The 26,433-nt window shown below is 53.8% G+C and overlaps 9 protein-coding genes across 9 annotated transcripts; 5 read left to right on the forward strand and 4 right to left on the reverse strand.

Annotated features, from left to right (window-relative positions):
• Nucleotides 1-9,188: 9,188 nt before the first annotated feature.
• On the reverse strand, nucleotides 9,189-10,084 carry PHYSODRAFT_329062 (hypothetical protein; the record flags this gene model as incomplete). The annotated part of the gene is made up of 3 exons (XM_009527193.1): nucleotides 9,189-9,217; nucleotides 9,297-9,765; nucleotides 9,839-10,084. 3 exons carry the CDS (start codon nucleotides 10,082-10,084, stop codon nucleotides 9,189-9,191), a joined length of 744 nt encoding a protein of 247 aa, XP_009525488.1.
• Nucleotides 10,085-10,931: 847 nt separating this feature from the next.
• PHYSODRAFT_313415 (hypothetical protein) lies at nucleotides 10,932-12,256 on the reverse strand (the record flags this gene model as incomplete). Its single annotated transcript, XM_009525444.1, has 2 exons — nucleotides 10,932-11,829; nucleotides 11,898-12,256. 2 exons carry the CDS (start codon nucleotides 12,254-12,256, stop codon nucleotides 10,932-10,934), a joined length of 1,257 nt encoding a protein of 418 aa, XP_009523739.1.
• A 2,055-nt stretch (nucleotides 12,257-14,311) lies between these two features.
• PHYSODRAFT_496905 (hypothetical protein) lies at nucleotides 14,312-14,833 on the forward strand (the record flags this gene model as incomplete). Its single annotated transcript, XM_009525445.1, has 1 exon — nucleotides 14,312-14,833. A coding segment is annotated over one exon (522 nt), but the record flags the coding sequence as incomplete, so codon positions are not given.
• Nucleotides 14,834-15,578: 745 nt separating this feature from the next.
• Nucleotides 15,579-17,835, forward strand: PHYSODRAFT_489480 (hypothetical protein; the record flags this gene model as incomplete). Its single annotated transcript, XM_009525446.1, has 4 exons — nucleotides 15,579-16,450; nucleotides 16,528-16,927; nucleotides 17,010-17,243; nucleotides 17,320-17,835. Coding segments are annotated over 4 exons (2,022 nt in total), but the record flags the coding sequence as incomplete, so codon positions are not given.
• Nucleotides 17,836-18,397: 562 nt separating this feature from the next.
• PHYSODRAFT_354354 (hypothetical protein) lies at nucleotides 18,398-19,166 on the reverse strand. Its single transcript, XM_009525447.1, has one exon. The coding sequence runs from the start codon at nucleotides 19,117-19,119 to the stop codon at nucleotides 18,496-18,498; it is 624 nt and encodes a 207-aa protein (XP_009523742.1). The 5' UTR covers nucleotides 19,120-19,166; the 3' UTR covers nucleotides 18,398-18,495.
• A 335-nt stretch (nucleotides 19,167-19,501) lies between these two features.
• On the reverse strand, nucleotides 19,502-19,864 carry PHYSODRAFT_298937 (hypothetical protein; the record flags this gene model as incomplete). The annotated part of the gene is made up of 1 exon (XM_009525448.1): nucleotides 19,502-19,864. One exon carries the CDS (start codon nucleotides 19,862-19,864, stop codon nucleotides 19,502-19,504), a length of 363 nt encoding a protein of 120 aa, XP_009523743.1.
• Nucleotides 19,865-21,093: 1,229 nt separating this feature from the next.
• Nucleotides 21,094-21,861, forward strand: PHYSODRAFT_492474 (hypothetical protein; the record flags this gene model as incomplete). The annotated part of the gene is made up of 1 exon (XM_009527188.1): nucleotides 21,094-21,861. The coding sequence occupies one exon, from the start codon at nucleotides 21,094-21,096 to the stop codon at nucleotides 21,859-21,861; it is 768 nt and encodes a 255-aa protein (XP_009525483.1).
• A 159-nt stretch (nucleotides 21,862-22,020) lies between these two features.
• Nucleotides 22,021-22,356, forward strand: PHYSODRAFT_492766 (hypothetical protein; the record flags this gene model as incomplete). Its single annotated transcript, XM_009525449.1, has 1 exon — nucleotides 22,021-22,356. A coding segment is annotated over one exon (336 nt), but the record flags the coding sequence as incomplete, so codon positions are not given.
• Nucleotides 22,357-25,126: 2,770 nt separating this feature from the next.
• PHYSODRAFT_366695 (hypothetical protein) lies at nucleotides 25,127-25,722 on the forward strand (the record flags this gene model as incomplete). Its single annotated transcript, XM_009525450.1, is given in 2 exon segments — nucleotides 25,127-25,572; nucleotides 25,590-25,722. Coding segments are annotated over 2 exon segments (579 nt in total), but the record flags the coding sequence as incomplete, so codon positions are not given.
• Between the last annotated feature and the right edge of the window lie 711 nt (nucleotides 25,723-26,433).

Consider the following 26,433-nt stretch of genomic DNA (forward strand, 5'->3'; position numbering starts at 1 on the left):
TGCGGCGCATGGATATCACATTGGCAGAGAGAGAGAGAGATGGAAAGCATCGTGCTGTCGAATCCGGTGGCAGTCTATCTGTCCATCGTCAACAGCGTGTGCCCCGACTGCGTGGTGGTTATAAGAAGGGACATGAATATGCGGTCAACCTCTTGCTTGTAGCCGATCGCACAGGCCGCGACCAGCTCAGCCGTGGCAATCGTGACGTATGTTTTGTGGTAATTTCACTAAAAGCCTCCTCTACCCAAAGGTATTAGAGACACCAACAACACGCTAACCCGCAAAGGTAAACGCTAATTGGATCAAAACCTGAAGACCAGGGACGATCCCTTACACCGGGTCGGTTGCAAACGCCTCTGTGCACCTTAGGTTGGCTTCGGTCTACCCAAAAACCTGTACCACTAGCCACGAGACCAGACTAGGATACTATGCAGTGCTTTCACGCAGCCTCACTGCAGTCCCTCAGCAAGGAAGGGTACCGGCGTGTTAGCCCTTATACAGCGGGGCCAAGCTAAACATCGGCTGGTAGACTAATAAACTCAGGGACACTATAATCCCACAAATATACACTGAACGATACTCTAATACCGTTCCTGCCTCTCCGGCCACGCCCAACTCTTGGCACTGCCAAGGAAACTCTCGGCCAATGCACGATAAGCTCCCCAACAGGCATCCACACGCAGCCGAGCGTGTCCAGGTACTACAATAAGCTATTTACACTTACCAAACTCGGACTTAACCCTTTTGCGCCAGTCTACAGGGCCATAAACCGTGTTTGGGCTTGTGTGCTCTCGTAAAAACCCACAGTTTAACTGTGACATAGGCACACACTTCGGATAGGGGCAACCCTCCCATTTTACTAAAATCACCGCGTTCTCATGAAAGAGATCCAATAAACATGTAAGATAGCTTTAACTTCATACAGATCTTAACCATTGTCTGGTTCATCATTATCTTCAGGCATTAGAGCGGCATCGCCGTCTTCCTTGCGCACCTCAATTTTAACTGTAGGTCCGTTTGGGACAACCGCACGCGGCTTGAGCCCAATTGAGCCCAATTCAGTGGACCGTCGACTGTCGAAGGCTCGTCGAAATCTGTTTAATCTTCCTTTGGACTGGGTTAGCCGTCTCCGAGCACATACTTCATCTACAAGCATCGGGTCGAGTACGACAACGTCCGTGGTATCCTTAACAGGGTGATCATGACCTAGAACATGCACTGGATACCCTCGAATTTTCTCTCAGACTGAATTAGACAAAGCCTCCAATATTTCGCGGTCCGTCAAAGCAAGGATTATTCCCCCGATGTGGTTCGGGTGTTGTCACGACCGCCGCTTGCTCGAAGATGGGGGTGCCCACGAGTGGGGTTTTGCGCCAAACAAAAGTTGGTGAGGCGTTGCTGCATGCCCGCGCTTAAGGATTCGATTGTGAATGTACGCTGCTAATTGCAGTGCATCTCTCCACAGGTAGTGTGGTAAATATTTGTCTTGCAGCATTGCAGCGGCAGCTTTTGCGAGTATCTGGATCGCTCGCCCTGCCACCCCGTTTTGGCTACTATGGTCGCGGGTAGTGCGACGATACCTAACGCCTTCTCGAGAAACCAATTGACGAATGTCATCGCCTACAACTTCGTTCCGCTGTCCGTGCGAACGGTTTTGATACTGGTAGCGGGTATTCGTGCTTGACGCTCGATGACCCTGAAGGATCCCTCAGTATTTGACCTGTCCCATCCTTGTGCAACAGTCCATAGAACGTTATGTAGTCGCGACACGAAAGTACCATGAAGTATTCATTTCCGTGGTACGACTACTTTACTGGTCCGCTGAGATTCTACATTGTATATCAGGATTTTATTATTGGCACTTCCACCTACACAACAGGCCCCCATCGGTGATATAGATATTGTATATGGCTCTTCCATGGAGCATAGAGTGGAGTGCCGAGCGTTTCGCGTACAAGATTACCGACGCTGATGTCGAACGCAAATAGCTGCCTTGGTCACGCCTCGTAACCTCGACGCCTCCATCGTCTGGGGGTGCTGAAGGCTCATTCCGAGAGCGTGATAATTGACGGGCTGGGTGCTGCTACAGTATCAACGAAGGACATTGGTCAATGGCCGGCTCGGACGTTGGAAGCTGCGGGATAACGAGCCCGGACCAGCTATGAGATGCTACATGAGCTGAAATCTGGTGCGAGGTCCTTCAACGCATGAACGAGTTGTTGCCGGATGCATCCGTGCTTGGGTTACTTGCTTTTGGACAAACAGTCGCAATCACGTTTGTCGTTTTTGCCTTCGCCATCCTCCAAGTCACCGTTGAAATCATCCCAGAAATCGGTGTTGTTTCATCATCCCTAAGCGAGTCTGGTTTCGCCGGCAACGGATCGCTGGCTAGCTCAGATTGGTATCTTGAACATCCTTGATAACAGCCTCGTAGTATGCTGCGGGCATTGAGCCAAGGTGTCGCCCGAGCACTGAGGTTTTGCGCTTGGACGGACTTGAATCTGACCCGTCTGTTGTGGACTTGCGATACTGGGACGAAGGCTTGCCGGCAATTCCTCCGGCTTCGCGAGCTCTGATGAGAGGCAATATACCACCTGCATGCCTTTGCTAGATCCTGCTTAGGTAGCTCCGTCAGACTTAGGCACAACGGGGCTTTCGGCTGCTTGTGTGGCTGACTCAGAGGCGGAGCTGGGACTTATTTTGGTGTTGGAACTGCCGGGTAAGCTGGAACCGGTGGTGACGCTGATGGGCTGACGAACGACGACAACACTGAGGTCGTGGTGCTTAGAGCTGCCGGCGCTCCCCCTTTGCTAGGGTCGCGATCTGGAATGGCGTGAAGGGGCCACTGTGTCGAGTGTTGTCGGTGACATGACCATATCTCGCACAAAGTACTGTAGAACTCGTACTACTGTTCCTAATGGCTCAAGATGTTGCTATCCGTCATCCGATAGCTCACCAACGCCTCAGTTGAAAATGAAGTCACTGTTGCCAGTTGATTTCCTGGGCGGAGTGCTGCGGAACTCGCGGGTACTCAAGCTGTTCTTATAAGGTAGAAAGTGAACCCTCGGTTTGATCTGGTGACATCAATATTCTGTACTTCTCTGGCCCACTTAAGAAACAACATTCGGAATTAAACCTCAATTTGATGTGGACCACATATCACATATGATTGGGTATAATCACTAAAACCTAGTGTTGCCTAAAACGGACTTCAGATAAAAGGCTGTTTCTCTTTTTACTCTGCTGCTAGATTTTTAAAATGTACCATGAAACGGAGCAAATGCTCAGCTTTATTTTAAGGCCTCACGCGTCACCTAACGATTTTTGTATAAAGTTATGCCCAGAAAGCCATAGGGTTGTTTCTTATGTGAGCCAGAGATGTATTTTGAAAACTTAAGACCGTGATTGACTTCTGCTCAACACGATTCGTCTAACGCCGCCATCCTTGTGAAATATCAAGATAGTTGACAAAACTAGTCGCGTTGTGTGTCACGAAAAGGTACCGAAGTACACTATTTCCGAATAACAACTAAATAGGGCAACGATACGTGAGCCCGGTTACCTCTGCATGATACCGAGCAGCTTCCCCCCAAAGGTTTCGAATCTCGTGTTGCAGAGCCTTCTCCATGCTGGTTGTTGCGTGAACGGTGTAACTGAGCCTGGAGCCTGGTGATCTCAGCATGATGCCGGGCAGGTACCCCCCCCCCACATGCGCTGTGCATGCCAACGTTGAAAGTTGCGTCGTCACGATCCCATTGTGAATGCACTGATGCCAACTCCGAGAATGATAACTTAGAACCAGGAGCACATGTTATAAGGCTTCACCAGGTTTGGAATCAGAACCAATCTGCCAGATTTCCAAGCCCTAACACTTCTAGATCACTCAAGCACAGATTCATAGATTTTTCTTGATAGTTGGAGCTTGACCCAGATTCCGAACCGCCATGTTAGATCTGGAGCCTGCGGTCTGGAGGCTCTGACTTGAATGGTCAAGCGGCGCCATATCTGGTATCTCGTCCACCATCCAGCCGCCCAATCCCGAGCAACCGGCGCTGTGTTGGTGAAGTAAGCAAATACCTTCATCATACCCCAACCGAATTATGATGTTATTACCATCGCGAATTCGAGTGACGCCAGTGCCGCTTGCACTAGCACCTGCATCGGGCACCCTCGTTAAGAGGTGCAACAAGCCCAGGTAATTGGATCAGTAATTTTGGGATAGTTGCGTCCTGCGTCACCAGCGCCGCGATGAGTATGTGAAGGCGGTACGCATTGATCTCCCAGAGAAGGAAAATGACAGCCAGCAACACAATGCGTTGGGCAAACATAGCTGCTGCCCTGGGAGATTCTTGAAACAGCTATTGGGAGCTTCGCAAAATGAGAAGTGAGAGCAAGACGGCGGGGCACTCTACAAGCTCGTACAGTACCAGCCAGTCAAAAGTGCGCGATACGGTGCACGACGTGTATCCTGGGATGAACGAAACCTGGCTAACTGTAAAGTAATGACCGCATCACACCTTCTACGAGCCCGAGCCCGTCAACTTCAAAAGTGGGCTCCCCCTAATACGAGAGCCAAAAGTCGCACAAAATGGTCTCCCTCATGGTAAGTACGAGATCAAGGAGCCCTGGCTCCCCAAATTTAGCTTCAAATCTATGACGGGCTCTTCATAGTAATATCTGATTGGCCAATTTTACCTAGACTTAAGGCGAGCAACTTCGCGTGATCGATGCGCCACGCTAGAAGATCGAGCTCAAAGATCGCCACACTAGCAGATCTCGCGCCGCTCATATGTGTACAGCCGCTCCGAGGCCACCCCAGCGTCGCCGATCGTCCTTCCTTCCCCTCAAGGAGAAGCCCTCTTTCCAATGCCTTTTCAGGTTAGAACCTGGAGATACTTCAATGACGGCCAATCATCAGCGAGATAGTTAACACAGGTGAGGGGGGAGCCCTTAACGAGGGCTCACAGTTCTGGAGGGCTCCTTTCACTTAACCTATTGAACTCAAGAGCCCAGGAGCCCGAGCTCGCGACTTTTTGGGTTCACCCAAGAGCCCAGGCGCCCGGCTCTCCCCAGGGCTCGTAGAAATTAATGACCCTCCGGGTCTGTTGCTGAGATCATCGAGGCGCTGTCCGCCTCGGCCTCTGCATTGGGTTCTGGTTCCGTCTCATTTGCTGAAGCCTTCAAGATGCTGTCGCCTGGATCGTCACGACCGTCCTTCGGCTCTGTAAGGACATTGCGGTCGTCCCGTGAGTCTTCGGTGGCAGACGTCCGCCTCTTCATTCGGAAAAGGGGGGAAGGGAGGGGGAATTCTCGAATGATAGTCAGCCGTATATGACCAATCATTTTAGGTATCAGATTTAATCAGATCAAGAGTAAATATCAAATTAACTCGCGCGAGTTATTCTGAATCCAGCATTTCAGATTAACTCGCGCGAGTTATTCTGAATCCAGTATTTCAGATTTACTCGCGTGAGTTATTTTGAATCCAGCACTTTGAGGTTAGTCGAGGTTAGTATGAAGTAGTGCGTAACCGACCTACAGCAGGCCAGGGGGGCTGTATGAGGTTCGAACTGCAGTGCTTACATTCTCTAAGCCCGCATTTGTGGCGATACGCTTATACTTGAGCAGTGGTCGTGAGCTTATCCGGTTAACACGAACGCCTACTCAGCCAAGTTGCCTTTCCGTCCATTGTAGCTAGTAGGGGGTTGCTTGTACAGGATGACAGCAGCGAGGCCCAAGCCTTATTGACGGCTGAACAGGACAAGCGCGAAGCGACAAGTGCCGAGCACGAACTAAGTCAAGGGATGATCCAAACTACACATGTGGGCTTTATATAACTCAATGGAAACCTCCATTTTGATATATGGAGAGTAGCACATAGTGACCATGTTGCGTTGGCGGCACCAAGTGCTAATAGTTAGCAGGTGCTTCGAAGCCGATGAATTCTAAATTTTTAACACGGAAAACGCTGTTGAGAAATCAAGATAGATTCCGGGAGAGCTCGAAAGTGGTTTCGTTACGCGAGCCTGATTGTTCTACCCACAAAACCAGAAACACCTACAGAGTGGCATTCGAATACATACTATGTGAGTCATCAATTATATCGCTTTGTGACGTAGATGTTTGTAGATCTTGCGATATAAGCAAGGTCCAGGAAACAACTACATGGTATCGGTGGCCAGCTGAGCACAACTACCCGGTACATGACAAGGAGCTCCTTGCCATGAAGTACGCACTCGCGGAGTGTTCCGAGTGTATCTACTCGGAAGCAAACCGTTCGTGGTCTTCACAGACCACGTGTCGCTGCGGACGGCTGTGAAGTCGCCGCACATCTCGCAAAGGATGGCGAGATGGCTATCCTTCTTCGCGGGATACAACTTCCGGGTTGAGCACAAACCCGGAAGACTCATGGTGGCCGACGCGTTATCGCGTCGACCTGACTACGCTAAGGATGAAGTCGACGTCTATGCCATTGACGCCATGCGATCGAGCCCTGCCATGTCGTCGCTACTAGATGTCGTGAAGGCCGCGTCCGCGCACGACGCGGACGCAAAGCTCTTGCTGGCCTATGGCTCAGCTCCTTCTGACAAAGCTCGTCAGAAGCTGCCGAAACATCTTCGTGCTCGTGCACACCGCTATCGGGTGCACGATGGCTTACTACTCTACAGTGCAGTTGACGACAACGCGGACCGCGTGGTCGTGCCCAATGACCACGACCTGGCGACTCAGGATCATGTACGAGCATCACGATGCACCGGCTGGGGGGCATCCGGGCCGTGGGAAGACATATCGTCTTCTCACGCGCAAGTACGTCCGTGCTTGCGAGGTTTGTCAACGTGTGAAGCCTTCGCCGTTCGCGCAGGCTCCCTTGCAGTCACTGCCGACTCCGTCGGAGTGACGGCAGTCCATGTCTTTGGACTTCGTGTTCGGTCTTCCCCCGGACAGCCAGGGGAACACGGGCGTTGTGGTCTTTGTTGACCGCTTCAGCAAGATGGTACATCTTGCTGCGGTACCCGCTGAAGTGACTGCGAAGCAGACGGCGCGTCTGTTCGTTGACATGGTGTTCAAAAACCATGGTATGCCGATCGACACTGTGTCGGATCGAGGCCAGCGCTTCACTGCACACCTTTGGCAAGAAGTGTTTACACTTCTTGGGAGTCAACTTTCGATGTCGACTGCGGACCATCCGCAGACGGACGGGCAGACCGAGCGCGTGAACCGCGTGCTCGTAGACGTGCTTAAGAGCTACGCTCACTCGTTCCAACACTGGAGCGAGTGCCTGCCGATGGCGGAGTTCGCCATAAACAACTCGGTGCATGCCTCGACCGGGCATACGCCGTTTTACGTGAATGTCATGAGGCGCCCACGCCTCCCGAATCTACTCGGGATGGTGGCTCCTTCCTTAAATGGGGGAGGATCTCCGACTGCAACGCAGCAGCCGAAGACTGCCGCTGACACTTGCATAGTGTCAGCCGCGACCACGCTCAAGAAGAAGAACGCGTCTGTGCAGGGCACAGACGCCGGCAAGAGGAAGAAGAAAAAGAAGAACGGGTCTGTGCAGGACACAGACACCGCGAAGACGAACGCAGAGGCCGGGCCTACTGCTGGAAACGAGCTGAACGAGTTCAGCTCGGACGCAATCAACTTCGTGCAGCGCAGACAAGCCGTCATTCGGTTTGTCCAAGACGCTATTGCAGCTTCTGTTGATCGACAGAAGCTGAACGCAGACAACGTTGGCAGGGGCAACACAAATGAATTCAAGAAGGGTTCATTGGTTTTGTTAGCTACTCAAAACCTGCCTAAACATGCAGTTTCCGACATCGGGGCGAGCAAGCTCGCTCCGCGCTTCATCGGGCCGTTCACTGTGTTGGCACGGCACGGCAACGCCTACCCACTGGACATACCGTCTAGTATGCGCCTCCATCCGACATTCTACGTCGAACGGCTGAAGCCATATCTGCAGCACGAGCTACCTAGCTCGGCTGAACCGAAACAGAAGACTCGGCGGAAGCAGTCATCCTCTCCAGCGCGAAGTCGCGCTGGAGCAAGCGGGTCGAGCTAATGGTCCAGCTTGGCCAGAACAATCGAGGCGGTCTGGGAGGCCGCCGCAACCTGAGGATACTTCAGAGCGCCGAAATCAGTGCTCTGGACGTACTCAACGACCGGAACTCGGTCGTGGGGAGACGCGAGATCAGGGTCAACACCAAGTTGACCACACACGGGGCGTGTTTCCACCCCCACCACAGCAAATTCGTGACGCACACGGCTCAACTCGATGGATAGTTGAGCGGATAGTTGGTCACAGTATCCCGAGAACGAACAGGCAACCGGTTCGTTTTTGTATCCGTTGGAGAGGATTCCCTCCCAACCAAGATACATGGGAGCCGCGGAACGTCTTGCTCGAAGACGTCCCGGACATGGTGAGGGCGTACGAAGCGCACCATGCGCTACACGCTGGAAAGTAATACGAGTGCTGTTGTTAACAACAGCGCCCGAAGGCACTTCAAGGGCAGGCTGTGGGTCCTGCCCCCGTGGCAGTGACGCGCTTCGCACGTTGCCGCGCATTATACGCAGCAGCAGCAGAGATGTCCTCCGCTACTGCGCCAGGGGTCTTCAACGTGGACGTACTCGTTACGGAACGAGCACGCTCTCTTCAAACGTCACGCATTGGCCAAACGGTCAATGGTGGTTGACGTGCCGAGACCGGCACGTCTAACCTTGACGGGGGGATAGTGTAACGGGGTTACACGCACAAGTGGCTACAGTCACTTGTTACTCTGCCTGTTAGAGGTTTGAACACTTCCTCGACCTTGGTGTAAGGTACACAAATGGCTACATACATTTACGACCACCACGACGGGTGGTCCATACACATTTAGGATTCCTATTGGCTGAAAGCAGCATCTTTTAGCCAATGAGTGACTTGCATGTTAGCAGAATCCTGCCAACCAGCCGTTGGCACATTCCTAGTTTAGAATATTACATTTAGAGGAAGTCAGAAACATAAAACAAAAATAGCCGTTCTCATTTTAACCCAAAAACATTATTTGGATCGTTTATTTAGATTAATCTATACTCGGAGGCCCGAGTATAATTAACTCTAATTTAAACTAAGCTACGCTTCCTCACATACACGCGCACACGTGTAAGCTAAAGTAGTGAGCCAAAGTAGACCCATTACAGTTGGCTTAGCTCTTGCCTGTGCTTTCGATGCAGCCTTGACATTGCGGTTCACGTGTACGTGAATCTTCAAGCTGTTTTTTGTTTCCGGTTATCATCACCGCGAGAGTCATTACATGCATCACTAAGAGAGCAGCAGGCCAGAGCCTCAACTAGCGGTACGTCGTCTGGAGGAGCAGCCAAATTCTCGGCGCTACCATCAAACAGCTGAGGATGCTCCAGGACCTGAGACGATGGGAAATCTTGCATCACGAGTGCCATCGCTACAGCGTGCAGAGGGCAGGTAATAAAGCTGTCCTTCTCCGGGAATATGAAGAGACCTTGCTCTTCTGAGGTCTTCACACGTATCAGCCGGACGAAAATGACACCGTCGGAGCTGACGGACAAGCTACTCTTAGCCACAAAACCGAGGTTTGAAGCCCTTCCAAACGTGTACCACATCAGCGCAAGCAATGCAGCGTCCTGGTAGTCCTTAGAACTTGCCGCGTCATAGTAGATTCCGTCCATAAGGATTCGCAGGTCCTCCTTGGTGCAGGTCGGCGCTATCTTGACCGTCCCTCCCTCGCTTCGTTTCAGGCAATAGCGCTCCAGCGTTTGCGCCATTTTCAGTAGCATCTTCTCGATGCTTGGGATAGCTGTCAAGCAACCAATGTTTGACGTGGCGGTAGTAGCTCATGACCGAGTTTCGCGCGAGCGGTTTCTCAGCTCTGCCGTCCACAAAAGCCAGGTATACGGCAAAGCGATCCATGAGCTTCACACACGCAGACCCGTTCTTGTCGTTGAGAAGGCACGCAGCGATGAAGCCCATGTTAACGTCCTCTGACGCAAGGAAACGCTCAAACGCATTGATCGCTGTCTTCTGTGCCCTCTGTGTGTTTGCTGGAGCGAGATCTTGCAGGCCCATTGTTTCTTATTATCTTTTGTTAGCAGAGTCGCAGATATAAAAGTGATACGTGGCGAACTAGTGGTTCCTATGCCTCGTTCACATATATCGAGGGGCTGCCGACGTCGGCACGAGCGTCGGCAGCGCACAACCCTACCCCTATAACCTATGATTGGCTACTAGACATGTAGCCAAAGGTTGATTGGCGAATAATCACGGTTCTGGTTTTTAAACATAGTTTATTCAACTTTAAATTCAATCTGTCGGCAGCTTCACGATATTCATCCATATCTCAGCTTCTAGAAAGAGTTACAGCTCGCTATTTAGATATGTTGTACCTATCAGATCGATCTATAGCTGGCATGTGACGCGGAGCTAGATTTTTGGGCGTGTAGATAGGCTAGTATACAACTGACACGATTTAGGGCCGCGGCAAAACTTTTGGACAATTTTTTATCTTAATTAAAGTATGGACTTCAGTGATGGCTACATCAAACCAGCAAATCAACAGCGCCGATCCACGCATTCGCGTCTAGTTCACGGCTACAAGTATCATGTAGAGCCTAATTTCCCTTAGATGACGTTAGACAGACTAGAATCTCAACCAAGGTTCGCATTTAATGCGAACCTTGGTTGAGATTGTTTGAAGCTAGTAGAAAACAGAAACGCTTACCTTTAGTATTTACTTCACGTGCAAGTGGCATGCTGGCTTCAGCTTTAACCATGCGTGAATTAAGTTGTGCTCTTCCCTTTATTATGCATTGGACTACATCCCAGTGTACCGGACTAGTTTTCGCTGTGTCGAGCGCTACCTCAATGGAGTTGTCTTTCACCATCATCTGCTTGCTATTTCTGCTTCTGGTGCAGATTAAAATCGTCGGTTGTACCGGAAACTGTTCTTCATGTAGTTGAGCACGATGGGGCGCAGGATGGTGGAGTACGTGTGGCGCAGGCGGTGGAGGATCGGCAGCACTTTGCGCTGAATGTGAGACTCGACCACGTCTAGATACTCGACAGTGCGCTTGCGAGCCGGGATCATGCCGCACGCCTCGCCTGGCTGCTGCTCCAGCAAATAAATTATCTTCTTCAGGTTGGCCAGGAAGTCGCCCAGGTTGTTGGACTCGTGGCGCCGCAGACTGGCCGAGTGCTGAATCACCGTGTTAACGCGACAGAGCTCCCGAAACACCAACGCGACCTCGTCGCGATACTGAGTTTTCATCAGGCGCAGCTTGGCAAAGTACATCTCGTCACGCCGAGCGTCCGTCTCTGATGACGAAGACATCGAGGAGGACGATGACGAGGAAGAGGATCGCGTCTTCCTCTTGCCGGATCGTTTGCCGCCACTGAAGCTACTCGACTTGCGACTACTGGATCGGCTGCTGTGTCGATGTAGGTCCCCGATGGGCGAGCATCCCGCGCTAATGAGACTGTCCTCTTGCTGCGTCTGGTGTCGGCTATAAGGACACGGCACCAAAGGTGGCCCCACCGGCATCGCTGCAGCAGTGACCGGTTGTCTCTGCAAAGTCGGATTTGGCGACCGAATCAGATTCAGTCGGTGGCCTTCCACCAGCCGAACCGTGACTTCCACGCCTCCGTTCTCGCCGTGCGATGGCTGGCGGCGCAGTGACTCGATGCGATGCTCTAACTTCTGCTTGTACTGCACTTGGCTGGCGCTCTTCTTCCACACGAACGACTCGTAGCGGGAAGCACACATCCGTAAATGCCGCACATCCGGGTCCCCCGTTATCCTCTGCAGTTGCTCCATCCTGTGCACCACCAAACCGCTGATTAGATAGCGGCGATTCCATACCCTCTCCTGCCTAAATGCACGTACATGGCGGCCACCAGTCGGTCCCTCAGCTCGCTGTGCACCGTTCGCCGCCAGTGGCGCTCGCGCCGTTGCTCGTTCTGCATCTGCGTCACCTGCGACGCCGTCATGGGCTCGTCCTGCTGTCGGTTGGCCGGCTTCTGCTCCTGCTCCACCGTGCCGGTCCTGCTGCTGCTTCCAGCGTGCGTCGCGAGCGCCACTTCCATGGGCGTTGCGGGCGACTCGGCGCCTGTGGAGCTGGAAGGCACGCACGAGGCGGCCACTACAGCGACGTTACCAGGTACATTCGTTGTGGCTGCGTCCGGTGCTGCCGGCGGCCGGTCCCCGGGCGCGCCTCCCTGCGTGTTGATAGCCTCGGAGCGCATGCGCTGCTGTCCCGTAGACCTCTCTTCCTTCTGCTTCTTCACGTCGAGTCGAGTTGGTGTTTCTGCACACCAGTCGAAAAGAATCACGATTTCTGGTCGTTTCAGATTAAGAAACTTGAATCTTGGCTTATGAAGCGTCATAGCATATGACTATGACTTGTTTTAATAATATGATATGATCAGAGTGGCACCCACTATCCGTCCCGGAAATAGTGGTGAAACCCATCAGCCAGCATCCGACCCGCCTGAATTTTTTATCGCTCACTCGAGCCATTTTCTGTTCGATATAAAATTCCTTTGGAAAATTCAGCTTTTGTTTTCAAAAGTTTGGTTTGGATTGCACATAACAATTTGGAACGGAGCACTTCAACTTCTCGCCTTGTAGGTATCGACAGCTGCATTGCTGGAAGCGCGCCACAAAAGAAGATGCCGTCTAAAGGCAAAGCGCGCGCGAGCACGGCGACGACCAAGGAGGTGGAGGAAGAGCTGGAGCAGGCCAGTGGGGTGGTGCGCCGGCCCCACATGACCGACGAGGAGGTCCAAGGCGTGCTGGTCCCCGCCCAGGTCTTCGTGTATCCTCCTGACGGCAAGAAGAAGGAGAAGGCCGGCCAGGTCGACGTCACCTACATTGCAGACCTCTACGATCGCTGCCCCGCTACTATCCGAAAGATTGTCGACCGGAAGCCAAGGATCGGCAGCGGTCGCGTGCCCATTCACGACCCTGCCGTCCTGGCGCAGCGCTTACGCTCGCTGCCGCCGAACTTGAGCGGGAGGCAAAAGGCAAGGTACGCAGGCGTGGTACCAAGCACACTGGCACGACTGCACGATTCCATCGAGCAGGAGCTCGCTGAGGCGACTACGGTCCATTTCAAGGCTGCCAACCGGAGCGTGCGGATTGAGATGTTGCAGCAGCTTTGTCGTGACGACGTGACAGAGGTGTGGATGGCGTATTACGCTGTCACCGACTGTGGGTTCGTAGATGTCCTTGTGTGGCTCGTCGGGAAGGGCGTGAAGGTTTACGTGCCAAAGATGTTGACCCTTACCTGCAAGGCTGCCGTCCGGTGTGTGAAGCGGTTTATTCTTGCAGGCATCGAGTGTCGGTACGGCAATCATTACAAGGACTGCAGTAATTACTTGGTCTGGATCGGCTAACCTGACAATCGCGGCGTGGCTCCACAACGACGAGCTTTTGGTCTGCACGGAGGGACCTTGTGGTATGTTTTCGTTTGTAGCAATTTCGATATCAATTCGCAACATTTCTGTTTTGCTAACTTGTTGTGATTTTCACATTTATAGGGTACGAGGCATCCAAGTTGTTGTACTGGCTGTGGACGAGAGGCATCACGGCAACACTGGACGACTTGGCCAATTTGGTCGCCCGAAATCCGGTCGGCAGTGAAGCTGGAGACGTCACCATCGTCGTGTCGGACAAGGAGCTCAAGTTCGTCGAAGGGGAGGCTAGGAAGCTGGGGCTGCAGGAGTGGGTCGACGGCTGCTCTAACTACAGACGGATGGCTCGTTACTTGGACCAGTGCGAGCAGGAATGCGAGCTCGCTATGCTCTGCGGTCAGAACGCAGTAGTTCAAGCGGCAGAGCGGCCTCCCATACGGGATCTGGACGCCCACGGCCTCCCAATGCCTGGACCGACACAGAGCCAACCCCCCGAAGCCCCCCCTGGCCCCTTCCAAGCTCTACAGACGACAGCGGCCACCCTAGAACGAACACTGGGCGAATTAAAGCCTTGGTCGCCAATCTATCGCTTCTGGGATGTACAAGATGAGGTGGTCCAGCTACAACAAGATGTGCAAGAAGCGGTCGATGCGAGACTGCATGGCGTCTCCTCTTCCCAACGCGTTCTATTGGACGAAAAGTTACGCGTTGCAGAAGCCCGAAGGCAGAACAATGAGCTTCGCATCAGGCGCGAGAGAAGAGAGCATGCCATACTCCGACTCCTCAGAGTCAGGACGGCAATGGGTTTTGCTGAAGAAGAACTCAACGCAGTGGCCCTAGAGGAAGCAACAGCGACGCAGGACAACAAGACTCAGGAAGCCGCGGCGCACCAGCCCCGACTGCAGCGCGCCCGAGCACAAGCGCGTGCGTCTCAGCCCGCCCATACTGCCGCAGACGTCCATGCCGACCTCGCTACCACTGCCGCCGCTTACGAACTCCACAGCTCGGATACGTGCTGCCGCCGCCGCCTCTTTGCCTCCGCCCGCTGACAGCAACGCGCCCAAGCTGGCGGAGCTGCGGCGCAAGTACCTCGAGGTCATCGACATGGTCATCCAGGGGCTGCAGACCGCGTTCTCCTTCTGCCCCGAGCCGCCCGCGGACCCGTCGATCGAGCACAAGCTCGTGCGCACCGTGCGGACGCTGGAGAAGCTGCGCTCGCTGCTGCTCATGAACACGGCGAGGCTGCAGCGGGTGTCGCTCGCCCAGCTGGACACGGTCGAGCAGCAGCTCCAAATGAACCTGCTCCCACTCGCGACGCTGTTCCGCAGCTTTGAGAAGATAGGTAGCAAAGGACAGCCGATGAAGCCCCACGACTGGCGACTCCTGTCGCTCAGTCTCAGTCTGTAGGGATATTTATCATTGAACGCATGCATGACGCTTCGGTGAGTGCGTGTGCCACGCGCTGCGTTGGTGAGTTTATCGTAGCGCTTCTCCGGCCCTCGTTTACCATGTTACGGCCGAGGCATGCCCAACCCTTAATCGCTCACTAGTTGTATTGTTGTATTGTATTGTGCACGCTTTCGCATGCGTCGCGTTATCTCTCATTCTCTACAGCTCTCTCTCTTCTATCTGCCAGAGTCCATCAAGCGGCGCGTACGCCAGCAGTGCATCTGTAATGAGAATAACTAGAGGAATCTGCTCATTCCGTCTGCGGCAAGCCGTTCAATAGGCTGGCGAGGGGAGGTATTTCGAATACAACAGCTTGAGCGCCATTGCATATTGAAGACAAGCGTGTTTGCTGCAGCGGACCAGCCTCTATGGTGCGTCTCCGATAGCAGCTAGCGTATGAGCTTGCAGTAGGTACTGTATAGTACTCGAGTCCTTTGTGTATATTTTAGAGAGTTGCCGCCATGATTCGTGAGGATCGGACTGTCTTGACGACGTATAATGTGGCAAAACGAATGCCAGCGCGGGTGCATCGGTATCTGAAAGTCTGCAAGCAGCTTGGCGGGACATCAAGCACCGCAAGCGCCTTGAACTTTGCTTGTTCATTCGTTTTCTAAATCCATCCTATAGCCTGGATCGGCATCCAAAATTCTAATTCTAAATCTATAAATCTGAGTTTATCTGAAAATTCATCATCTCTTTCGGGATGGCGGATGCGGTCCTGGCCTCCGCGGAACCCTCTCCTGCTCTCAACACCAGCGCTGTGGACGCCCCAACCCCTGCAACCGAGTCCCCGCATACCCCCAGCAACGACAGCGATGCCTGCAACGCCGACCACTTCCTGGACGTTGTCGTCACGAGCGTCGACGCTGCAACCCCAAGCGTCACGCAAACGATCGCCTCATCGCTCTCTGCTTCTGGCCTGGGCGCCTACACCGTCGAGTTCGTGGTAACCAAAGGCGCCGCTTCCTACTGCATCGAGCGACCACTGTACGCGCTGTTCGACGTGCTGAATTCAATCCAAACGGCGGCGCCAAAGCCCCAGATACTGCGCGACGAGGCCGACGCACCCCCAGTGCTGCCTGAATTCCCGCCCAAGGGCAGCCGCAATGACGCGGTGATCGCTCAGTGGTGCGGGGACATGACGGCGTTCTTGGCTGCTCATCGGTCTGGCATGCTGGAGCTGCACCCTGACTGGCTCAGCTTCGTGGCTGAGCGGGACGAGGACAAAGGCGCCCGGATGCACATGACGGCGGTTGACTTTATCTCGCAGCCTTTCCCGCTGGAGAAGTTCTATGTGCCAAGAGGGTCGAAGCATGAGGTGGTGGCGCAGGTGAAGGCCAAGAAAGGTGACGACGGGCCGCAGTTTATTGTGTGGAAGTTTGAGCTGGAGGATTTCGACGTTGATTTCAGTGTTTCCTTTGCCCCCGAGCCTTACCAGCAGCCGGTGGAGATCGTGCATGCGCGCACGAGATACGTAGCGACTACGACAGGGCGAGCCATAGAAGGGTTGTATCGGTGTCTGCGGCCAGGGAAGGCGACACTGGTTTGGGACAATTCGTACTCAAGACTCCGCGGGTAAGTTTTCTCCTGGCACCTCTTCAGGAACGGTACCCCCGCCTAGGCTCATTGACGCTATTGGCATTCCGCCATAGGAAAAATGTTCTGTACCAGGTGCAAGTGGTAAATAACAGCATTATGCAGTCGGCGACAGCTGCAGCAGATGCCCTGGACGAAGCTGTCCAGGCAGAGAAGGCGCGAGACGAAGAACGCGACGCGGCGTTGTCCACGGCGCTCATCGTCAGCCCGGGGTCGCCGCCTGAGGTGCAGTCGGGGTATTCGGCTTATATCCCCGAAGCTATTGCCCAGCAGAGCTGGTTACTAAGCGCACCGATCAACGTGGCTGGCCACTTGGCATCGAGGCTTTTTGGCTCGCAGGAAGAGACGGCTGTGGTGCCAACTTCGAGGAGCCAACGTGGTGGTGGGTCGGACAGCGAGGCTCGCAGTTTGTTGGAGGAGCTTAATGGGCTCAACATGCAGTTGATGGAGCGAATGGTATGCTGACGAATCATGCAGTGTGCTCCTCGAGGTGCCTTTGCTTTCGGGACTAATCGTGGTTTTGCCTTTCACGAATTAGGAAAGCCTGGAGGACAGTGTGGCGAAGTTAACGGCAGAACGCGACCAAGAGCGTTCGAAAACTCACATGGCGATTGTGGAGAAGGAGAATTCCGCAAACGAGGTGAAGGCAAAAGAGCAAGAGCTAGCATCTATCGCTGGCGAACTGCAACGTATACAGAGGGAACGAGAGGCATGGCGTGAAATACAGGCCGAACGCGATGCTCTGCTGGAAGAAAAACACCGTTGGGCTATGGTATGTGAGTTAACATAGACGTCTTGCCTGTGCGATCCCCTAACGATATGTGTGTTTACAATTTGTGTTCATGCAGACAGACGATTTCGATGGTGGTGACGAAGAAGCTTCTACTCTTGCAAGCGAAATGGATTCAACGACTCGTAATCGGCTCGAGCAGGAGCTTGGTCAGGCGGAAGCAGCCGTGCTGCGATGCCGAGCAGAGTTAGGCTACCCTTTGAACAATCATTTAACTGGGACTTCCACGCGATTGGAGAAGGTTGCTCGTGAGATGGCCGCTACGAAGCAGCAGTACGAAGAACAAATGCAAAAGTGGGAGCAGGAGCGTCTTCAGCTGGCGCAACAGCTAGTGAAAGCTCGCGGTCAGAGGCGTGTGCTCGTGACCGAGATACGCAACATGCGCACTCAGACTGAAGGCCAGATCGCGGTGGCCATGGCGGAAGCGAGCGAGGCCCGAATGGTGAACAAGCGACTCAAGAAGCAGAATGAGCTGCTGTTGACTCAAATCCGGACGCTTATCAACGAAGCCGAAGACAGCGAAAAGAAGCTCCAGGAAGTTCGAGATGAATTGAAGGAGCAACAACAGCAGCAGCAGCAGCAGCAGCACAACAGCCCATCAACTCAAGAGGGCACGAATGAAGATGGGGGCGAGGCAGCTATCAAGATGCTGGATCTCTCAGTGGTGGCTGAGACCACTGCTCTCGAACCCCTCTCAATCCAAAATGGTGTCCACAGTGCTGCAGAGACTGGCGAAGGAGGTCTGGACGAGGAGGAAGAGTCCCCTGTTCCATACACGCTGAGCGAGGATGACATTGCGCTATTGAATGGCCGTCCGCCTCCGTCTGCATCAATGAGCCCGACGTACCTCTCTCCCTCTGAACGCCACGAAGACACTCAAACTCTGTCGTTCTCTTCGTCACAGCCCGCTACGAACCACGCGACCCCGTATAGAGCCCGGCTGGTTGCCTTTTTCGAGGAGCGTGACCCCGACAAGCTCAATGAAGTGGACGAGATGCTCGCTAGCTACAAGGGCGTGGAAGAGTCGCTTTTCGAGAGCTTGGAGCTCAAGTACAGCTTCATGGAGCTCAACCAACGCATTGCACAAGCTTTGTAGGTAGGTAGCCCATGACAATCAACGCCTTCTTGTCCAAGTTGCAGTGCAAACAGCTCCATTAAAAAATGTAAAGACACACAGAGCCATAGCTCACCGAGAACTACAACGTCCGCACAACTTGCAGCAGCCCATGTCGGCCTACTCCTTCTTGCTCTTGGGCGCCTTGGAGCCGCGGCTCGTGCAGCAGCCGCACATGCAGCCGAGCAGCAGGCCGAGCAGCAGGCCGCTGGAGAACGTGACCAGCAGCACGTTCTTCTTGGTGGCCAGCAGCGTGATGAAGTCCCTCTTGACGTCCAGCGCCTGCTGCTTGGCGAAGTCCAGGAAGCTCGGCGCGGCGCCCACGACCTCGCCGTCCACGCTCTTGAAGCCTCCGCGCGCGAAGGCCGCCAGGTCCTCCAGCGTGCGTTTGCCCGTAAACTTGTACGACTTGCCGTGGCTGAAGTGCAGCACCGTGGGGAAGCCGCGGATGCCGAAGCGCTTGCCCAGCTCCGCGTTGTCCGTCACGTCCACCTTGGCCACGTTCACCTCGCCCTTGAGCTCGTCCGCCACTTTCTCGTAGATGGGCGCCAGCTTCTTGCAGTGGCCGCACCACGGCGCGTAGAACTCGACGAGCCAGTCGCCGGTCGTGGCGCCCGAGCCGGCCTGCGTCTTGTGCTCGAAGTCGGCGTTGGTCAGCACGATCACGTTGGAGTCGGCGGCCACCAGCTGCAGCGCGCCGAGCAGCGCGAGCAGCGCCACACACAGGAACTGCCAGCTAGACATGATAGGGATACGTGTGCTGCGCAGAAGGAAGGTTTTCGGGGGCAGCTGGGGAATGGCTTTGTGACTGGCACTCTGTATCGGGTTGATGTGGTGTTGTCGCGATCTTTTACTTCGACTTGGCCACGTGGAGCGATGTCGTTGATTGGCTGGATGGATTGGTGCGCGAGACGTGAGAGCCTAGGAACAAGCTTAGAGTATGATGCAGTGAAGGTAATTTTTTGGGAAAGAATTATTGTAACGTACCGTATTGCACGAGATCTCTGCAACCACGGATTTGATGCAACCGTGCGTAAAAACCCAATTCACGACGAAAAGAATTAAATTGACACCCCTTCTGTACAACCAACATCCATTTTTATTAAAGTGAAAAATCCACGCAGTTTTATTCAGTTTCAGACTCTTCTTCTTCTACGCTAACAGACTCACTTGTCGGCTCCGGAACTCTGAAGGTGCCGTCAGCCTCTCGCGGCCCGATGGGCACGAGCCCTGCCTTCACGAATCCCCTAGCGATACGCTTCTCCTCAATACTTTCCCACGCCGACAGCACGATCTGCGTCATAAAAAAAACGCCGGGCTGCCGTGGAGGCTGGTTGATATGGTAGTTAACGTAGAGTCTTCGGCATCTTGACTTGAAGGAACGCATCACAGATACGCCCATCGGTTGAGCGAGCCCCGTGATCCCTGGTGGAACAAACTCTACCTCCGACCAGTAATCTTCCTCCAACTTGGCGCGCACACTTGCCATTTTATGCGTTTTTAGGCTGTCCAGCAGAAGAAGCCGCTGGTTGCATGCTTCAGGCCCCCAAACCTACAGTTATTAAAACACGTTAGCAAAGGTAACATTGAAATATTATTCGCACGGAGTATGCATTTACCTCGTCGATCCAGTCCAGCATCACGCGCTCGTCGCAGTATGCTTTACGCTGCACTGTGAGCACGACCCGATTGCGGTGCAGGGGGTTGTTCAAAAGCTCTTGGTGCACGTCAGCATTCGGAACGCCTGCGAATACAATGAGTGGGGGCATCTTTTTCCTGTTGCCGACGCACACAAGAAAACGGATGCCCGAAATGCATTTTCCGTCATCGACTGGACCACGTCGACGTTCTTATCACCGGTGAAAGTGATCGTAGTACTAGGATTCATATCAATATAGATTGATGTTTGATCCATATTGTACACGTGGTCGTATTTGCTGTGGCCAGGAAATACCGAGACAATACTTTTGTTCTCCGTCGACCAGCGCATGCTCGCTCCAAACGCTCTCGCAACATTCTGAAAGCCAAACAATAACTTTAAGCTTCTAAATAAATATTCAAACCTGAGATAAGTTAAAAACAAATATTACCTCAAGCTCAGAACGCTGTTTGGTGCCACGATGAGTGATGCGTCGGACTGATAACTTGTTGCGCAGACGGATACGGCCCAAGTACTCCAGTACCGCGCGCTCCGATCGATCTGACAGCAGCCTTGGCTCGAAACGCGCGCCCATGATCATGAGGCACTCAGTCGTCACACACTTAGAGCGATTGCGCCGCATCTCGATGACCCATTTCAGAAGCCTACAGAGCCAAGCATTTAGTCCCAGGTACACAATTAAAGACATAATAACAATGGTACGCTACTATTACCTCTTCTCGAGCTCAGGATAGGTGATTGGCGGTCCTCGCGGGGTGTCCACTGCAAAAGTCTTCGAGGGTCGCGCCGATTTGACCACACCTTGAGCCTTAACCCAACGGTACAGCGTCGTGCGGTGGACCTTGTACTTTGCAGCTAGTTCGGACATTACCTCGCGTAGGTTCGCCTCCTCGATGGCTTCTGCCTTTTGCCTGTTTAGATGCGGCACAGGCCGCATCCTGGTGTTGTCTTCTGCGTGATTTAAAATTAGGGCCCCAGAACGAGTGGTGAGCTGTGGTAGCTCGAGGGGCTGGGCTCAGAGTTTTTACGAAGTTTTGAGTTTTTACAAATGACTTGAGATGTACTTTTTACAGGGTTGCAGAGATCTCGTGCAATACGGTATTGTCGCTTTGAAGGATTTTGCGCACTCTCGCGCCACAGCCCATTTTCGCCAGCTTAGATGGCGGATTACCGCATCCTGCTATCGTCAGTGGTGGCGTGATCGGAAGCAGATTTTCGCCGAGTACGGGGCTCGCCGTCGTGTCGTTGGAGGTGGCCGAAATCTTCTCCCAGGAACGCTCGAGGATCAGCTCATGGAGGTGTTGTACGACAAGCAAATCCACAAAGAGAAGGTGACAAGAATTTGGATTGCCTCGACGGCGCTAGCGCTATTCCAGAACAGCCGCACGGAAGAAGAGCACGAAGGCGACCCGATTTGGTTCGTTGCGTCGGACGAGTGGGCGCACAACTTCATGGCGCGGAACGACCTCACCCTTCGCAAGCGGACGAACCTTACAACATTGTCGGACGAGGTGCTGGTGGATCGAGCCGTGTCCTTCATGCAGTTCTTGGAGGTCCCCAAGCCCAAGATGAACCTGAATCGTACCTTTTTGATGAACGAAACAGCGGTTCATTTTGAGGATGCTCGGACCTACACGGTCGATGAAGTCGGGAGCAAGCATGTCGTCATCCGCTCCACGGATTTTGCGTCCATGCGCATAACCGTGATGCTTGTGGTCACGGCATCGGGATGGAAGCTCCCTCCCTGTATAATCCGGAAGCGCAAAACGCGCGGCGCGAGCGAGCGCTTGGGTGGGTGCTACGTTGTCTTTCAGGAAAGAGCGTAGGTCGACCAGGAGGTGCTACTCAACCGACCGGACTAGTACTACCGTGCAGTGACTTAAGTACCCGGGAAGTTCATCGTATGGGATACTATGCGAACTCATATCGGAAAGAAGGTCAAGCAGCGCTGCTCCGATAAGGGATCAAGATGGCGGTGACCCCGGGGGGGCTTACTCCCTAACTGCGACGTGGGCATCTACAAGTCGTTCAAGGACATCATGTCGAAGCTGATCGAGGAATGGAAGAGGTCCGGCAAGGTCACCTACCCTAAAGCCGGTAACCCAAAAGATCCCGACATCATCTTGGTGACGTCGTGGCTCTCACAGGCTGGGAAGAAACCCCGCTCAAAGTCGTCGAGCGTGCAGGCATGCAGTTTCAACGACGACTCAAGTCAGTGGCACATCTCGAAGCACGACGTTTACGACTCAAAATTCGGGCGGCGTGGGAGTTGCAAGAAGGCGCTGACACTAGGTAGGGCTCAGAGAGCGGCGCGTTCGTGAGCTCGGTCATGGAGACACTCGAGGATATCGTAATCGAAGATTAGACTGGCAAAAAAAAAGATATGTTCGTCTAGGTGCTTGATTAACGGTGACAATGAAAGGGATTTGGAGAGAAACTTACCGTTTTGACAATGCGGGAAATTAACGTGCTCGATGGGACTCGAACCCGTGACAACCCCTGCTCACAGATGGGCCCTCAATAAACCCAGGTGGCTGAACCACCCGAGCTGTCAGCACTGTCGGAAAATAGCGGAAATAACAGAGAACTCAAATAGAACGCTCTATCTACAGAATACCGTGTTATAACGCAGCGTACTACTTAGTATTATACGTTAGGATAAGTAATATTTGACCGGACACCCGACCCCTATGATAGGCTTGCTATAGCCAATCAGCGATTTTTTCTTATCATTTGAGGCTCAATGACCTATTTTTTATCATTTGAGGCTCAATGATCTAATTTCATCCATCGTCGCTAATTAGGGTTAGGTTTATTCTGTCACAAATTATTTCTGGAATCGTCTGGAATTTCCTTCTACGCGCAAATAAGTAAAGATATAAAGCCAAACAGGCTTGTTATTCTTACCAGATAAGTGCACTATGTGCCGGAACAAAACACCCAAAGATGCAATGCGTCCCAACCTGTAAGAGAGCTTGCTCTGCTATAGATAGAAAGCCAGCGCAGAATCTCCTAGTATCACTTTCAGACTCGCCTCAAGAAGGAGAGAGGAGATGCAGCGAGCTTCTCGGGGTCTCGACACATCGGCTGGCACAATTACCCAATAACTCGCCGCGGAAAAAGTGTTTGGCAAGTTTCTCTCTTCGACAGGATTGCCGAAATCGGTGTTAGATAGCATGCATAGCTCGATAGCTAACGGTGTCAGCCTTCCGACACAAACTTCTTCTCATTGCTTACAGCTTTTTCGATATTTCGGTACAGACAAAAAAGCAACAGGACCCATGCCGCGGATGGTTTGCTTGCTCAGTCAACCGCTCTAGGCTACTTTTCGCAAGTTCTCAACCTGCTCCATGAACGCTACCCAACTTTCCTAGCCGACTCGAGAGATATCGCCAAGATACGCGACAAAATGGCCAGCGCTATTGAACCCTACGCGCTAACGTGCAGAAGCACCATGCGTCTGGATTCAAAGTCGATGATCTTTGTGCACTTGTGGAGCACCTAGTCATGTACGCAGATGTTGCTGCTGGACTCAACGATGCAGCTCTGTTAACGATGATGTGGCACACATTCGGTCGTGCTATCGACACTTGCTTCGCCCGGAAGCAACAGTTGACGGTCGCGGCATCTGGGGAGCTCTTCCTGAACATTGCGCGGATTAAGACCTCCGTAGTTCAAGGTGGTTCGATATACAACTCTCCTGAATGATAACAGCAATGTATGCTACATGCCTTTGGGATGCTCTTTGTGTGCTATTGCCAACCGTTAGAATATCTTTTTTTAGTTGGTGTCCGGGTTCACCGATCCGAATTTACCTTGAGGTCGCACGTATTCTCAAGAGGAAGCTGTGGTTTATTTGGAAACCTTGGAGGAGACCAACGATGAAGCGATTAAGCCGCCTCTCAAGAAAGAGCGGAAACGACCAAGTTGGCTAGCTATATTTCAGAGGTGATCCGCGATACCGTAAACAAAATGTCTCCTACCACAGCTCGGGCTGTGATGCCCAATATGACGAGCCACTCCCTGCGGCGCGGCGCGGCGGCGTATGCCAACGCGTGCCCCAAGCTTGTCGTTCAGTGGATATCTACGAGAGGCGCGTGGCTGTTGGAGTCGCTGACGAAGGCCTTTGCCTACATTGGAACGACGACGCGTGAGGACCAAATTGTCGGTAACGTTTTAGCAGGGTATGAGGCGCCAGACTTATCAGCTTAAGATAGTCCGTTCTAATTCGAGAACGTACGAGTCCGTACACGTTACGGACTCCAAGAGTCAACCCTTAACTCTTAACTGTGTGAATCTCAAACTGGATGTATTTCCCTTTATTACGGCAAAGCCACCTACGGTGTGAATGTATCCGGTTCACTATCTAGCATAGTGAACCCTGGTCATATGCATAATCAGTGGCTCTGACGTCATGTACTGATCCTTCTACTGATTTAGGTTAGACAGTGTGTACCCACTTCGTAACCCTTCGGGTAACTCTCCTGTAACCCCGTTACACCCTCCCCCACCAAACCGTGGACACGGGTGTTCACGCTTAACGGTCAAACTTGGTCCGTCAAGCCTCCTTCTCGAACGAGTCAATCCACATCGCGTGGACTTCTCTGAGAACTTCTCGGCGCAACGCGCCCTCACATGACTTCAAGTCATAAAGACTTTTGGTCTTTCGACCACAGACAGCCTCTCGCGAGATCCGCCTCGGAGCCTCGCTCCTCTCGTGCTGCTGCACTGCGTGCCCCCGCACCTTCACGAACGCCAGCGCCCGCGCGCACACCCTCGACGCCTTTCAGGCTCTCGGTGTCCGAGTACTTCGCGGCGCACCGCCAGGAGCACAGCTCGCAGCGCGCAAGTCCCAGCTCCCCTCGAGCATCAACCCGTCAGATCATGGATCCTAGGGAACTCTTTGGTGAAGAGGGTGAGGTGAACGAGTCCATCCTGGGTTCTCTGAACCGAGGAGATGCATCCCCAGCCACGCGACGCTGCCCGAGCCGTCGCGACCAAGAGCGCCCCGCGCGCACGTCTCCTGTGCGCTCGCCGAGCCGTCCACCTGCAGAGCGCGCTGCACCGTCGAGGGAGGGGCCGCGGCCACCGCTGCGAACTCCAAACCCGTTCCGTGAACGCTCTTCCGGTCTCTACGAGCCGTGCGCGCTCACTGAGCCACGGTATTCGCCGCCTCGTGGTGAGGACACGCCCCTGGGTCCCGTCATCTCCAACCCTTTGGATGAGGCTCAGTCCGAGCAGGTTGCGGCGCAGATGGCTCCCATGCGCTCCCAGCGCCCCGGGCTGCGGCCTCTGCTGAACTCCAGCACTGCCGACTACGGCTTCCGGCCTCGCGACCCCGCTGAGGCTTGTCGCCAGGCGTTCCAGCAGTCTCTCGCGCTGCCCGCCATTGGGCCCGCGGCCCGTACTCCGGAGGAGCTCGCACTGCGTACGTCTCTGCGAGAGCGACTCCTCACTCCACAGTCTACGACTGTCGCGGAGTATCGCGAGAGGATGCGTCTACAAGCCCAGCAGAAGTCCGTGCCCGCCATGCGGACGTACCCGGGGTACTTAGCCCGGGGGGAGACTCAATTAAGTACGAAGCTCAGTTCGAGTCTTGGGCCGAGCACAGCCGGAAGCTCAGCTCCATGGATGCTCTCCGAGCAAGCTTCAGTGCAGTGGATGTTCGCATTGAACGCAAGCTCCGCTTCGATTTCGCGAAGGTCCGAGCCAAGCGCAGCCTCTCGGCACTCGCCCAGACGCAGACCCAGTTTAGCGCTGCGCGCTTCACTCCTTCGAGCACTCCAGCCGCTCCTTCCGGCGAGGGAGTAAGCGCTGTGGCTCAAGGTTAGCCTCGGAGCAATGTGGCTGACCCAGCAGCTCCCCAGCATATTGCCGGGAAGCGCGGGACGGCCGGCGTGCCGGCCTTGAGCCCTCGGGGCGCTAGTGATCAAGCTGATCAAAAGCGTCCACGACGTCTGGGCAATCCTGGCGGAGGGGCACCTCAACTCCCATGAGTTCTCGGAGTGAGGGTATCCTCGCCATTTCACCAGATACTGGTTTTGACCCTGACACCGCCGCTTCACCAGGAGGCGCTCCACATGGTAATGCAGATTCCCATGCTCATCGAGCAGCGCCGGTGGAGGACGCGCCAAGCCGCCTCGCGACCTTCGACGAGTTGCACGAGACTCGGCAACAGGCGGATCGCCTTCGGGACCACGTCCACGACATCGACGCGCGTCTGGCACGTTGTGCGACGGATCTCGATTGGCTCGCTGAGCGGCTGGAGTGGCTTGGGGTGCCTCGGGAGGTCTGGGACCGCCTTGGGACCTTGGAGAACGACTTCGTTCACCTGAACGGGTGGGTGAACTACTTTCGCGATCGCGAAGAGCGACACGCTCGAGAGTTCGCGGAGCTAC

This window comes from Phytophthora sojae (assembly GCF_000149755.1).
Source record: "Phytophthora sojae unplaced genomic scaffold PHYSOscaffold_3, whole genome shotgun sequence".
In the NCBI taxonomy this organism is placed as follows: domain Eukaryota; phylum Oomycota; class Peronosporomycetes; order Peronosporales; family Peronosporaceae; genus Phytophthora; species Phytophthora sojae.